Source organism: Sarcophilus harrisii, chromosome 1 (assembly GCF_902635505.1).
Source record: "Sarcophilus harrisii chromosome 1, mSarHar1.11, whole genome shotgun sequence".
Taxonomy (NCBI): domain Eukaryota; kingdom Metazoa; phylum Chordata; class Mammalia; order Dasyuromorphia; family Dasyuridae; genus Sarcophilus; species Sarcophilus harrisii.
Window position 1 is genome coordinate 11,871,441 of NC_045426.1, and position 15,218 is coordinate 11,886,658.

At 46.9% G+C, this 15,218-nt stretch overlaps 1 protein-coding gene across 1 annotated transcript in view; it reads right to left on the reverse strand.

Annotated features, from left to right (window-relative positions):
- The window catches only part of ERC2 (ELKS/RAB6-interacting/CAST family member 2), a 981,774-nt gene that overhangs the window by 686,383 nt on the left and 280,173 nt on the right, over nucleotides 1-15,218 (reverse strand). Inside the window, 2 exon segments of the mRNA XM_031952165.1 lie at nucleotides 13,457-13,494; nucleotides 13,497-13,620. Of these exon segments, the coding sequence (XP_031808025.1) occupies nucleotides 13,457-13,494; nucleotides 13,497-13,620 (162 nt within the window).

The following is a 15,218-nucleotide window of genomic DNA, read 5'->3' on the forward strand; positions in this document are numbered from 1 at the left end:
CTATACAGGAATCTAATTATCTCAACTATTGCTCAAAAGAAAAAAAAAGTCAGCAGCCCGGAATTGCCTTGGATTTGGAAATATTTTGGTTAAAAAACAATTGTTGTTGTAATGAGACTGGTTATAATGAGATTTCAACTGTAGTAACAATACCAAATTGAAAGCAGAATTACATACAAAAGAGCCCTGTTAAATAGCATTATTTTAGGACAATGGAAAATAAGGTGTTTGTGGTTTTACCCCATAAATTCTCTGCTGTCTGCTCATATTTATTTCTTCTTGGCAGTCCTCTGAATACTCATTCACATTGGAGAGTCCCTTGCCCTAGCATTCATTTCGTGGGGGAAACCACAGAAAAAAACATCTCCCAGCCTCACCTTTCTTGCTCCATTTTATTGGCTCTTCGGTCCTAATTCTCACACAAGCATCACACTCGCATTCAGTTACACTCCGGACAATGAATTTTCCTAATCCAGTTAGCATGCTGACAGAACAGTGCTCACAATTTATAGAATTTCCTTTTAGCCATCTACCTATTTCACAGCTCATTACAATCCACAATGCACACCTGTGTTTATGCAATCACAAGCAATTTTACGCTGAGTACTAAACAAGGTATTGTCATAAATCCTTTAAAAATGCAATTTATCCCTGAACTATCTATCAATCAAATGGAGGTCTGCAGCTACCTGCCTGATTCCCTAATGGTGCAGAAATTGGTTACATGCCATATCACCAACATTATCAACTGCCAAATGTCCCCTGTGTAAGGTTTGAAAGCTTCCTTCTCTACCCTTCTTTAAATGGTCATCTCCATAACCCTGAGGATACTTGGAAGGGGGATTTTCTTTGCTATCCATAAAGCCAAACTATTCTATTCAATGTCCTTTACTTTGATCTGTAAAGTCTTCTTGTTGGTCTGGTTAAAAAAATGAGAAAACACTAGCGGGGGCTCATAAGCTATGGCTTTTATGTGAATGCTGACCCAGAGTAAGTCATGAATTTAATTGGTGGTAGCTTTCAGGAGAACCATGACTGAGTGGGAACCCAGGCTAAATACATTTAGACGACCTTCTCATAAAAATCTTAGCACAAAATGCCAACTCTGAAAGTTTCTATCTAATGCCAAAGATTTACCAAACCACCATAAGTTTGGAAACTCATCGCTCTCTCTTCTTGGGTCCAGAGATATTTTTAGTGTACTGGAGCTCCCACACTTGATGCTAGCTTATTTTTATCTGACCCTCAGGTTTTCACATCATTAATAAAGAGAAAACGTAAACAAAGACTATATATATTATGGAAGAAAAAATATTTGCATAGTTTGGTACCGTCATCAGACCCTCAAAATAGAAAATAAAAACCATCCTCAACTGCTTGCACCAGAGGCAATGAACCCCATAATAAGTGTGGTTCCAAAAGTTTCTCCTCTCAATGATAAAGAACTCAGCAGATGACCCATTCGTGACCACCATAGAAGCTATGACTCAGCTGGCTTCTGTCCTTTTCTCTTTCAAGTGAGAATTAGCGATAAAAACATGGCAAGGTCTTATCATATCAAACAGAAGTATTTTTTAAAACTTAAAAACAGAGATTAAAATGGTGGCCCATCAGTCAGGTGAGAATTTCCATACACGTTCCTTTAAATTCGCCTTGTCTAAACTTTCACAACATTAACGAGAAATCTGATAATAGACTTGTGAGACAATGTCAATTCCAAATTTGTTAAATCATTAAATTGCTGCCATCACAAACAAGTAACAAATACTTTTAAAAAGTACTTTCCTTCCATCAAAGGTCCTAGCCATAGATAAATCTATCTGAGAATTATTGTAAATTTATTGTGTACTTTAAAGATTAAATAAATAATAAGTGGTATTTATATAATGCTTAGAACATAGTGTTGGAGGCAAAGGGTTAGTGTTGGCAATCAGGAAAATCTGGATTTAAATCTCTCTGATCCTTCTTAATGTTCCAGAAACTCATTGAGACTCAAAGCTATAAGAGCTGCTAATATGTATGAGCGGAAAACATTTCCATTCCAGGAGTTCCCTAAATAAATAATAATAAATCCAGATGGGAATGAGGAGGGAAGGGAGGGAAGAAGGAAGGAAATTGAGATGGTAGGAGAAATGAGGACTTTTAATATTTGTGAAACGCTTTATAAACATTCACAGGGTGTCCCTAAGCCATCTTGCTGACACTCCAACATCCTCTTCAGCATCCTTGTACCTGAAATTAAATTCCCATCATTCCAATCCTGGGCTCTGATTGGCTGGGTTCGCCACATCCCTCTGCAATCAACCCTACAACCACAAACCCTTCCCAGTTAGTAACTCTTATTCCTCAAGTGTTTCCTTTGTCTTTTAGAATGTAAATTCCTCATGGGCAGAAATTGTCTCAGTTCCATATCTATAATCTCAATTCCATAATCTATAATTCATAATCTCCATATCTATAATCAATATATGTAGCATTTAGTTTTTTTCTTCATTAACTCATAAACATTATTTCAATGAACCCTCTTAATTATCATGTTACATAGACTCTTGTATTGTCACCCCCATTTTATACACGAATAAATGAAATAGCAGCATCTATCTGGGGCTCTATTTGAACGTGGGTCCTCCTTCCTCCACGCCCAGTGCAGAGAGTAAAGCTAGATTTGAAGTCTCCAAGCACCCACCATGTGCCTGGCACCGTGCTAAGCCCTGTTGATATAAAAAGAGAGAAAACCTAGTCCCCATCCTCAAGGAGTTTAAGACCTAATGAGGGAGACAACCTGCAAAGAGACAAAGAACACAATTGCTGTTCCATCAACAATCCTAAAATTCAGTAAAAATCTATTTTTTAATTAAATATCCTGACTTCCATCATATGGCAAACATCAGTTTCCATCTCCAAGCTGGAAAGGATGTTTTGCTGGCTGGGGCACTGAAAAGGTCAGTGTTGTAGGTGTGAGAACAAGTAACCAGCCCAAATCCCCTCCACTCCCAAGGACTCTACCAGCATCACGGTTCATCCTTTCTCCCTAATCTCAAAAATTTTTATTCCCAAGAGCTGAAGCCCCGCCCAGGAGAAGGGGGACCGGGGAAATGGGAATGGAGACAAGAAAACGGAGGCAGATAAAACTCCCTTTGAGACTTCACAGAGGAGACTCTGGGCCACTGGCAGAACCATCTGCCTTCTTGCTGAGGAATTCCACTGAGTCACAGATTAGCAAAAGCAGGATGGCCCTCAGGCTCACTAAGCACCACCTCCTACAGTACTATCAGGCCCCGGGGAACCTCCCTGCTTTACAGACTTAGAAAGTGACTGAAGTTTAACCCTTGGAGGGCATTACAGGACAGATACGATCATCCCAATTTTTCCTCCATCTTGAGCCAATTGTGTTGGCCTTAAAGCACATACCCAAAAGGGGCATTGCCCCTTACATGCGGGGCCATTGAGGGAAATCCTTTTTGTAAATGGTAAAGCCAGAAATTGGGCTCTACATGTGGCTAAGGCAGGGTAGTGCAGAGCCCAAGAGCTAGCCCCAAATCAGAAGGCCTGGTTCCAATCCAGCCTCTGACAAAAACTTGAGTCAAACACCCAAGAAACTCTCTAAATCTCTAAAGACAAACTGCCGATCTGCATTGATGCAGGAAGCCTCCATACTGGGAGTTCCCTTCCCACATAAAATCTTAGCCAGATATATACTTTCATTTATGTATATATTTGTAGATAATGTGTATATATACATATATGTATATACCATATACATATATACACCTATATACATCTACATATATGTATGTTTTATATACATAAACACATAAAAGTGTGGACATCTGCCTTGGAAGAGGGAACATTCTCATCCAAGAGTTTCTTCTGCCATTAAAAGCCCATTTCCTATATATTGATGCACAAATATGTTCTCCTACACATGCAACACACACACATATGCAGACAGACTGATCAGCTGGATCCACTTGGCTATCTCTTGGAGTGCTAAATGGTTTACTGGATAGCTGCAAGACCTTATCCCATCTCAGATCTTCACCAGCTGTGTAACCCTAAATCATTCATTTATCCTCTCAGTGTTCTCATCTGTTAAATGGGGATAATAGACCCTAACTAATTTTAACAGTTCTTGTGAGGATCAAGTGAGACAACAGACTTAAAAGCTTCAAGCTAAGTTATAAAACTGCTTCTCCATTGTTGCTATTGTCTCAGAAAAGCACAAATTCATCCAAGGGAGTCTGTCAAGACTTCTGTGTCTCGTCTCCTTGGCAGACGGAAAGATCCACAAGGGCAGGTACCAAGAGTGCTTCTATGTTGTGCCCTTCACACAGCACCCAGCACACACATACTAAGTCACGTTCACGTGGAGGAGGCCACGTGCTCAGCAGAGGGACTGGCACAAAGAGAATCGGAGGTTGAGCGTGGGAGTGAATGGAGGACCAGATGGAAGTGATCGAGTCCTGGGGCATCTCAGCTGGGCGACCTCATGCCATCCTCTTCACCCTTCTAAGTTGCCATTTTGTCACTGGCAAAATTGCCATGGTGATGACACTCTTCAACTTTTCAAGGGCTCTGCAAATTTCAGGCCTTATTATATTAATGGTGAATATCTGATCTCAATTCAGACAAATAGAGAGGAAAGAGATCTGTCTGAAAGTGAAAAATCTGACTTCAGATGGAAAAGAAGCCATTTCCTCTACATTTGCTAACCAGCAGTAAGTAAGGGAAATGATGCTACCAGCTAAAGAATCTTGGATTGGGGAATGGAAGGGATTCGGGGACCATCTAGACTATGTAACCTCAGATCCATGTTTTTTTTTTTTAAAAAAAAAGTTGATAACATTTCAATATAATTATTTTATTTTAAGCATTTAAAAAACATCATTCTAAGAAGATTCACAGATTCCATCAAGCTACAAAAGAGGTCCATGAGACCAAAAGAAAAAGTGAAGAACTCTTACTCTGATCCAATCTTTTCATTTTACAGATAAGGAAACTGAAGCTTCAGTCTAATCCTCATACACCAAATATAGCACTTTCCACTGGGCCATACTGCCTTGGGAGGGTCTGTTTTCATCAAAGCCTTTGACATGAAAGCATTAGCCCACGGGGCTGGCCTCTGCTTACTCAGAGATAAATTGGTATTTGAGAAATGCTTGAAAAGTTTGCTCTCTCAGGAAAGTAAACATTCCCTCAGACATTAACATTTTGTTTGACATGTTTCATTTTGTCAAAGGTTATTAAGATATTAAGCTCAATCTTCACCTTGTCATAAGGGATTCTGAATGCTACGCCAGGAAAGTCTGAGTTAATAAAATGGCGCTGTGTTAGGAATTGAATCCCCATCATTAAAGGGGAAGCACAGAAGTAATCCACATTGGTTTGTCCCCTGATTTATTGTAATAAAAAATTCAGGGGAGAAGGAGGAGTGGTTATAACAAAAGTTAAAATCTTAATAACTGTATCCCTTCCCTAAAATAGTCATATTTTAAAATTCAAATGCCTCCTAACCTCGTCACTGTAAGAACCCTCTCCATTTCTAAGAGTCCTGACTCATCTATCCCTTTTGAACCTTCAAGGTTCTTGAATGAACAAATTAACAAAACCTCTTTAATAAGCCATCACTATGTGTCAAGCACTGTGCTAAGCACCAGGGACACAAAAAGAATCCAATATCCTACTTTCAGAAGCTTACCCTCTGCACGTGAAATAATTTGACCTATTGAGTCTTAAGCCAACATCCCAGTAGATGAGTTTTTCCCTTCATGTTTTCTCTTTTTTATTGAGACAATGAGACAATATTGCTCATAAGTTTCTGTTATCTTCTTCTTCCCATAATGCCAAATGAGTTTATATTTTAAAACAGCCTTTCCATAGACGGTCATATCATGAAACTCTAATTATTTAAAAGGTCAATTGTTTGCTCATCAAAATGATTTCTGAGGTCTTTTGGCCTCCTTATTTTGCCGATTGTTTTAGATCGCTTAAACTTCAATGATGAGGGTTTTGTCAGATTCAAGGGACTGCTTGGGAAAGAAGGGAAGGGAAGAAGCCTAAGGAACAGTAGAAGAAACATTTATGTAACATTTACTATGCACCAGGCGCTGTGCTGAGAGTTTTACTATCATCATCTCATTTGATCCTCACAACAAACCTGGAGGTAAATACTATTATATGATTTTACAGCTAAGGAAACTGAGGCAAACACAGGTTAAGTGACTTTTCCAGGCGCACACAGCTAGGAAGCATGTCTGAGAATGGATCTGAAGTCAGATCTCATTGAGTTGAGACCCAGGACTCTATCCACTGTGCCACCAACTGCCTTTACAAATAACTTTTCATTGAAGGTAAAAAAAAGTCTTTATCCTGATTTGGTATTGATTTTGGCTTTTTTTACTCATTAGTTAGTATCCCAACTACACACAGGCATTGGTACTCAAACACTCCCACCTCAAAAAACTTGTCATTTCCTTACAGAAAATAATCAGTTCCATATTGTGTTGATGTTGCTCAATGCTCACCAAGCTGTATCCTTTTCAGTTCTTTTCTTTCTAAAGTATTCTTGTGAAAAAGTTCTAATCATCTATACACCTTCAATTTTTTTCATTTCTTAATCCTGAACCATCTTTCCCAATGTTCCTTTGGCAATATTAAATAACCAAGTATCCAATGAAGTGGATCCTGATGCCTTTAAAGACACTACAAAATTGTCTTCATTAAATCCTTCCTATACCTCTCCTGAGAGAATTTATGACAATTTTTTAAATTTTTATATTTTGTTATTCTAAAACTGAAAAACAGCAACAAATACCAATATTCCCATTTACAAAGAACAGAAGAAAATTGCATATGAAGCCATGAATTTCTATTATGTCTTCTCTGATTCTTTTTTTTTTTAAGTATATGGGAGTTTCAAAGCTGTCCTGGTTGTCTGTATCTCCCCTCAACTTCCTTCTACTCTCTTTTGTGCATTCTCTTCATTGACCTCTCTTCTTTCTTTTTTTCTTTTTTTGGTGGGGAGACTAGGGTATATTACTATCACTAACTCCCCTTCACCACCCTCCAAGAAAAATAACAAAGTAAAATCCTGCCTGGTAACAAAGAAGTAGAATCAATAAGAATCGGTCTCTACACTGGCCACGCCCAAAAACAACTGTCTTCTTTCTTCCATTTGGTTCCCCCACCTCTCTGGGCATGGGAAACGTGCTTCAACCACAATCCTTTGAAGTCACATCTGGTCACTGTACAGCTCCAAATTCTGGCACTTTTCAAATTGCTTTTCCCCTTTACAATGCTGTAATCATTGCATAAGCTATTCATGTACCAGCTATTCTCCCAGTTAATAGCACCTACCCGATGCTTTGTCGATTCCTTTCATTCAAAAATCTCAAATATTGATGAACTCCCATTCTTCCACTACTGTTTACTCAATGCTCACAGGATGAGATCCTCATATTCTGATTATAACAGCATGCTGATGTTTCTAGACAGCCAAACAATTGTGATTTTTAGCACCTTCTGTCCCTAACCCACAATGAAGTTTAAAAATAAAAAAATGAATATCAAAGCACAGATAATGTTTCATAACTATAGAAGTAGAGAAGTGGGCGTTAAGTGTTCTTTTTATGCAATGCATCTTCCAAAAAATATTGAATATTCTTCCAAGAATAATACTTCTCTCATGCTTAAGAGTTTGGAGATCAGTGTAAATGTGGAAGAAAGGGCCAGAAAACAAAATAAATCTAACTTTCCCTGACATCAGACTAGGAACAAAAATGAAAGACCCCCATTCCCCGATGAGCTACATTTCTCTGTGGCATTCCATGACATAAAAAAATAAGGAATGCATGTGAAATGCTACGCCCCCAATTCTGAAGCCAAGTAATCCCCCTATCACCCCTTCACCTCACTCCCACCGAATATCAAAGCAAAATCATACGGGCCTCTGGCCAGGACACAGCAGCTAGATGGGAGAAACACAGACTGAGGTTTGGTAAAGTCAGGAAGGCCCCACCTCCTAAGACATCACTGACATAAAATATTATCAGTGCCATCTTCATTCTCCATCTCTCAGTGAATGCTCCAACAAGTGCCCATTTGAGATCCATAAAACTACTCTAGTTATCACAACACCGAATGAATGTGGCGTCCACTGAGAGATGCCCAGTGGGTGATCGCTCTGATGATGGAGGGTACCACAGAGGCACAGCTCTCCTAGGCCCGTCTCATTCAGCTCTCCCGTAAGGGCTCCACAGAGGGTCTGCCCAACACACCACAGGCTTCCTCTAAAACTCTTGAGTATACCAGGGAACCCCCCAGCCGCCCAACAGTTGTCCCATCTCTCATGACATGACGCCCTGAATAGTCAATGAAGGAAAATTGGGTATATTGGAATACACAAGTTAGCTGCTCTCTCAGATGGTCTAGTTTGCCATTGATCTGTGTCATTTTATTCCTCCAAAACTCCTGTCCTTGTTTATCCTAAACGCCGGTGCTCTTCTTCTAGAGCCATGGCCGCCATCCCTCTTGTGTTGGGACTAGGCCGCCTTCCTTGATGTCTGTTGGATTAACAGCATGGAATTTAAACAAGAAACATGGAGGGGGATAGGAAACTCGGGATCTTGGCCTTGGAAGCCTTTGAAGCTATTTTTGAAAAACAAAATATTATGTTATGCATTGTGTGGTATCTCTGTATGTGCAGAATCGTTATTCTATTGATTTATGACTCACATGTCAAATAGCGTCTGGACATGTGTGCGAGCTAAAACAAACAAGACCAGTAGCCAAACCACAGTGCCATGAAACCAGCCCCAGCCAGCTCCCGCCAACCCTCCCTCCACCCAGGATTACCACTACCACCCAAGGCAAATCCCCTAGGAGCCAAAAGCCCGTGGTGGAAACTTCTGCAGGCGACATGTTAGGAAAAGGTACCCAAAGGCTGCTGACAGCACAGCCTTTCCAGAAAAAAAGGAGCCATCTCCCTCCCCATCCCACCCCCTTACTGCCATGGAAAGAGCTCTTTTCTCCCTGAGCGAGATGACAAGAAATGGCTCAGTCTTTGGATTTCCAGATGCAAGTGTTGTGAGCTCTTCTCGGAATATGCAAGGGGGTCCTTTTTGCTGGGGATACAAGGCCATCAGGGCCCACATCTCTTCCTTACGCCCTGCAGGCGCTTGTTTCCTTCTGCTTCTCAGAGAAAAAAATTAAAAGGAAAACCATCCCCTTAATGTAGCCTGCCCCACTGCCAAGAGCCCTTTGCAAAGGATCGGCCAATTATCACTAATTCTACCTTAAATTGCTTCCTGTCAGCGACGGAACTTTTTCCATTTCCTTTTGCAGAGAGATGTAAGAAAAAGAGACAGAGACATGGAGACACAGAGAGAGACAAAAAGGCAGAGACAGAGAGATATACAGAGAGAGGAGAGACAGAAAGTCAGAGACAGAGATAGAGAAGCAGAGAGAAAGACACAGAGAAAGAGAGACACACAAAGAGAAAGAGAGAGAAGGAGACACTGAGAAGAGACAAAAAGAAAGAAGAAAGGAGAGAAAAGGGAAAGAGAGACAAAGGAAGGAAGGAAGGAAGAAAGATCCCAACGTATTGCCAGCTGATAAAGTCATCATGTTCCCATTGCTGCCTGTGCCTTCAAAGCAGCAGAAAGGAAGAACATCCCTATCCAAGCTCATGGCCAATGCTTTGTTGATCTAAAGAACTATTTTGCTTGAGTCTTTGTATGTTGGGGAGTGGGGGCAGAGTGAGCAAAGACATGGTCCAAACCATCAGCAATAGCCTTGTCATGAACAAATAGCCTGTGCCTTCCAGAGGTCCCTTTCCCTTCCTTGCCCTCCCCCCCTCCCACCTCCCAGCCCCCAGCTCAGATTTTCATCACCACTTGCCTGGACGATGATAATTGCCTCCTAAATGGTCTCCCAATCTGCTCTAGCTCAGGCTCCACACAGCTGCCAAAGTGATTTTCCTAAGACTAAGTCAGTCCCGTGCTCAATAAACTCCTCTGGTCTCTAGGACCAGATAGAGGCCCTTCTGCTGCTTAAAGCCCTTTCTAATCAGACCCCACTCTCCCTTCCCAGATTTAATGACTTTTATCGCCATCACAACAAAGGGCTCTTCTTAAATCTCCAGTCTCCCTGCTTTTGTCCAGCCCTAGCTCACCTCAACCTCTTAGAGTTCCTACCTTGTTTCAAAATGTGGTTCAGGTCCTACTTTCCCTATGAAGTTTTTCCTGATCTCACCAGCTGCTGGTGCCTTCCCTGCACCTAAATTATGTTATTCTGTAAACATGTACATTCTTGCATATGTTGTCTCCCCACCATCAGAAGCTCCCTGAGGGCCCTCATTCCATTTTTGTCTCAGTATCCCCAGCCCATAGCATATAGTAGGCACTTAATAGAAGGAATACTGACTCATTGATGAACCATCAGCTCAAAGCCTTTCATTTTATAAAAGAGATCAAGGAGACCCAGAGGTCAAAGGAGAAACATAAAGGTACAAAGTGGATGCTGCCATTAGAATTCAACGCTCTTGTCTCTAAACCCAGTGGTCCATTTTATCAGTTCCCTCTGCCCATAGTTTAGACTAGAATTCAGTCTATTGGTTAGAACAGAGCCAAAATCTTCCACATGGACCCGAGAATTGGAAGAGAGAGCAGAGGGCCGACCAAGTGGGAAAAATACAAGTAAGTTTGAAAGGGGATGAAGGGATTTAGTATTTAGTAAGTAGGTGTTTGTGTGGGCGCAGATTGAAATGTGATTTCTAATGGCCTGTTCATTGTGAACATAAGCCACACTCCAGGCTCCATCAGCAAAAATGGTCCTAAAATAAAGGGCCACGTTCTCCCCTGTGCTTCCAAGGCTGGAAGCGGCCTTCCTTCTCACCAAGGGCCCAGAGGCAGCTTTTTATTTGTTGAGAATTTTTCATTTTAGATAAAGAAAAACTAAGTTCGACACAGAAGTTAACAAAGAAATGATGGAAAGGTATTGAATGAAGAAGGAATGGGGACGGAGTGTGAGCCACTAGGAGACTTCCCTCTGGGATGATGTTCTGTAACGGTGCTTCCTCTCCCTCATTTTCCTTCTCTGTGGAATGGGGCGAGATGTGGGGAAGGACTAGGGGTGTGGGAACAGTCACCTGCCCAGTGGGTGGTGGATAAATGCTCACTGCGAGCGTAGGAGCTGCTTCCAAGCCTGAGAACTCAGTTTCCTCATGTGTAAAATTAAGGAAAGGACCAGATAGCCCCCAAAGTCCTTTTCTGCTAAAAATCCTGAAGCTGGCGATGGCGGGAAACCTGAATGACTATGAGTGAATTGCCCACAGGCCACATAGCGGAGCCAACAGTGGGACACAATCTGAGGGCTGGGCCTGGGCTTCCAGAACTCCATGGAGGGCCATGTTGAATGGAAGCAGACACAAGAGAAAGAAATCAGGGCATAAGAAGAGCAAAGTCAGGACCAGAGTCTGATGGTTGGGGAACCATCCTCGAAACAGCCCCAGTTACAGCAGGGAGGGGGAGGTAGTGTAGGATAAAATGGGGGGAGAGCAGCAGCAGCAGCTGTCCCTATTGTTCCGGGGAGGATAGAAAAAAACTACCCTGATGGGAAGAAGGGAACACTCAGAAGGTCTGGGAGGTCTGAGTTGTCCCTCCCCCCCCCCACCTTAGCCTCCTCTTCCTGACTCAGAGTATGGCCATCCTAAAATGAGGTGGTTCCCTGGAACCAGGTGAGCTGCAGAGTGAGACCAATAAGGAGGGAGGGAGGGGGAGGGGAGGGAGGGGAGGGGAGGGGAGGAGGGGGAGAGGAACAGCCTTGGCTGCTCTGCCTACCCAGGGTCTCAGCACAAATCACCAGGTGATGGGATCCCTCACAAAGTCACGGAGAGTCACAAGCAGCGCGGAGCTTCCCATCTTGTGGGCTTTTGAGGCCAGACTGAATTGTGAGCTAAGAGATGTGAATTACCCAGAATCCACTTTCTGTTGGAGCAAGAAAGTGGCAAAATCTTGGCTCCCCGTGTTGGTCAAAGAGTTTAAGGTCCAACCCAAAACAAGTGACAAAGTTTTAGGGCAGCTGGAAGGCACAGCAGAGGGAGAAGAGGAGGGGAGGAGGGGAGGGGAGGGGAGGAGGGGAGGGGAGGAGGGAGAGAGGAGGAGGGGAGGAGGGGAGGGAGGGGAGGGGGAGAGGAACAGCCTTGGCTGCTCTGCCTACCCAGGGTCTCAGCACAAATCACCAGGTGATGGGATCCCTCACAAAGTCACGGAGAGTCACAAGCAGCGCGGAGCTTCCCATCTTGTGGGCTTTTGAGGCCAGACTGAATTGTGAGCTAAGAGATGTGAATTACCCAGAATCCACTTTCTGTTGGAGCAAGAAAGTGGCAAAATCTTGGCTCCCCGTGTTGGTCAAAGAGTTTAAGGTCCAACCCAAAACAAGTGACAAAGTTTTAGGGCAGTTGGAAGGCACAGCAGAGGGAGAAGAGAAGGGGGAGGAGGGGGAGGGGGAGGAGGGGGGAGGAGGGAGGGGAGGGGAGGAGGGGAGGGAGGGGAGAGGAGGAGGAGGGGAGGAAGGAGAGAGGAGGAAGGGAGGAGGGGAGGGGAGGAGGAGGGAGGGGAGGAGGGGAGGGGAGGAGGGGAGGGGAGGAGGAGGGGGAGAGGAGAGGAGGGGAGGAGGGGGAGAGGAGGAGGAGGAGAGAAGCACAGACAGGGCCCTGGGTGGTGACTTTTTGAGTGAAATCGCCTTCACTTCACCGAGGAAGAGCAGGGGGCTCCCTTGGTTGGGCCAGAGGTGAGTACAGAAACCAAAACATTCTTCAGGGAAGTAACGGGCAGGAGCCAGGGCATAGGGAGCCCTGAACAGTGGAGGCAGAAGAGGACGGGAGGCCAGGCCGGAGAAAAGAGGAAGGAGGGGAGGGAGGGGGAGGAGGGGAAGGGGGGGGGGAAGGGGGGGGGGGGGGGGGGGGGGGGGAGAGGGGGGGGACCTGAGGCCCCAGCTCCGGCCCAGGGCCCCTTTGCCCTCCCCCGCGCCCCCGCCGGTCCGAGGCGGCGGCACCCGGGCCCCAGTTCTCAGCCTCCCCCGCGCCCTGGGGCGGAGGGCGGGGGACCGAGCCCCAGGCAGCCCGGGCCTTGCCCCCCGCGCCCTGGGTCCGGTGGCGGCGGGACCTGAGCCCCAGCTCTCGGCCCCAGGGCCCCTTTGCCCTCCCCCGCGCCCCCTGCCGGTCCGAGGCGGCGGCACCCGGGCCCCAGTTCTCAGCCTCCCCCGCGCCCCCTGCCGGTCCGTGGCGGCGGGACCTGAGCCCCAGCTCTCGGCCCCAGGGCCCCTTTGCCCTCCCCCGCGCCCCGCCGGCCCGTGGCGGGCGCGGGACCGAGCCCGCCTCAGGCCTCCCCCGCCCCTGCCGGTCCGCGGGTGCCAGCGGGCCCCGCCTGGGCCGGGCCGAGCCGGGGGAGGCCCTTACCTCGGTCTGCAGGATGGCGGCGCGCTGCTCTTGGGGTCAGAGACCTTGGAGGCCCCTGATGGCTGCTTGCAGTCCGAGTTCTGGTTGCTGAGCGTCTCCAGCTTGGTCTGTAGGGCCAGGAGCTCCGACTCCTTCTTGGAGAACTCCTGCTTCAGCTGGTCCACCTGGAACGGGAGCGCTCCTGTCAGGGGCGGGGAGGGCCGCCCGCAGGGGGCGCCACCTCCCCCCAGGGGGCCCCGCAGCTCTTGGGGGGAGGGGCAGGCAGAGGGGGGGCTGGCCGGAGCCCGGGGAGCAGCTGGGGGCCCTCCCTCACCCCCCGCCCGGGCCCCAGGACTGATGCCCCCCCCCCGCACCCAAACCCGCGGCCCGGGGCCCGAGAGCGGCCTTCCAGGTCCCGGGCCCGGGAAAGGATCTGGCCTCCCTCTTCCCCCCAGCCGCGCGGAAGGGAGAGCGGCCCGGCCTGGCCAGACCTCGGAGCCTGCAAAGGAGCGGCCCCTCTGGTCAGGCGCGGTCTCCCTCACTGCGGAACAGCCAAGGGACTGCCCCGGCCCCGCGGCCCCTGAGCGTGCGGGGGTCAGTGAGCTGCGCGTCCCGGAAGGAGCCAAGGCCCTAAGGCTCCGCTGGGCCTGCTCCGGGGCGGCCCCGGGGGACCGGCCCGCTGCCAACGCTGCCCTCCGGCTCAAGTCAGCCCCGTGGGGGGGGAGAGGGGGTGATCATGTCATGTGCTTGCTCTCCCCCCAACCCCGCCTTTTCTTCCCCCTCCCCCGTCTGTATGTCTCTCATTCTTTCTGTTTCTCTTTCTCTCTCATTGTCTTGTCTCTCTGTCTCTCTCTGAATCTGTCTCTCTGTCTCTGTGTCTCTCCGTCTCTGTCTGTGTCTCTGTCTCTCTCTTTATCTCTGTCTCTGTCTCTCTGTGTCTCTCTGTCTCTGTCTCTCTCTCTCTCTCTCTCATACACACAAACAAAGAGATGCACAAGGAAAGGGAGACCCAGGACCACAAGAAAATAGAAATCTCCATTTGCTCTTTGCCATGGAGACCCTCAGGGCAGCCGGGGAGCACCTGGAACACCAGCCCCGAGTTCAGATCCAGCCTCAGACACTCGCCCCCCTGTGATCCTGAGCAAGTCCTTTACTTCAGCCCGATGGCCTCAAGCAACAGTTAATATGCTCAGAACCACTGGAGGCCTCCGACAGCCTGGCTCTGCCCAGTCACACGTGTGTCCGAGTAGTTTATAATCCTGACTGAGCCCCTTGCAAGGCCGGGGCCCTTTGGAGAGGAGATGCCCGTGAGTGTCCCCCCCCCAGCCCCCACCAGGAGGGAACTATTTGCCAGCCGGAGACGAGGCTTCTCCGGGCCCCGGGACCTCCGTCCTCCTCAGACACCCGCTGGCCCGGCCCCGCAGAGAAGCTCTTGGGACCTCCAGCCACTGGGGAAGATTAGGATTTAGGCTGAGCTGCAAGAGGCAGAGCAGTCGGGGAGACTCATCTTCATCAGCCCAGATCCATCCTCAGACACTCACTAGTGGGGGAGCCTAAGCAAATCACTCAGCCCCGTCTGCCTCAGTTTCCTCCTCTGTAAAATGAGCTGGAGAAGGAAATGGCCAACTGTTCCAGTGTCCTTGGCAGGAAAACCCCACCTGGGGTCAGAGAGAGTTGGAGATGACGGAAGTGGGCACTGGAGAAAACATAACCCAGACAGAAGCACTGGATTCAAACCTACTTCTGGCACTCCCTGTGTGTGACCATTGCCTCCCTAGGCCTC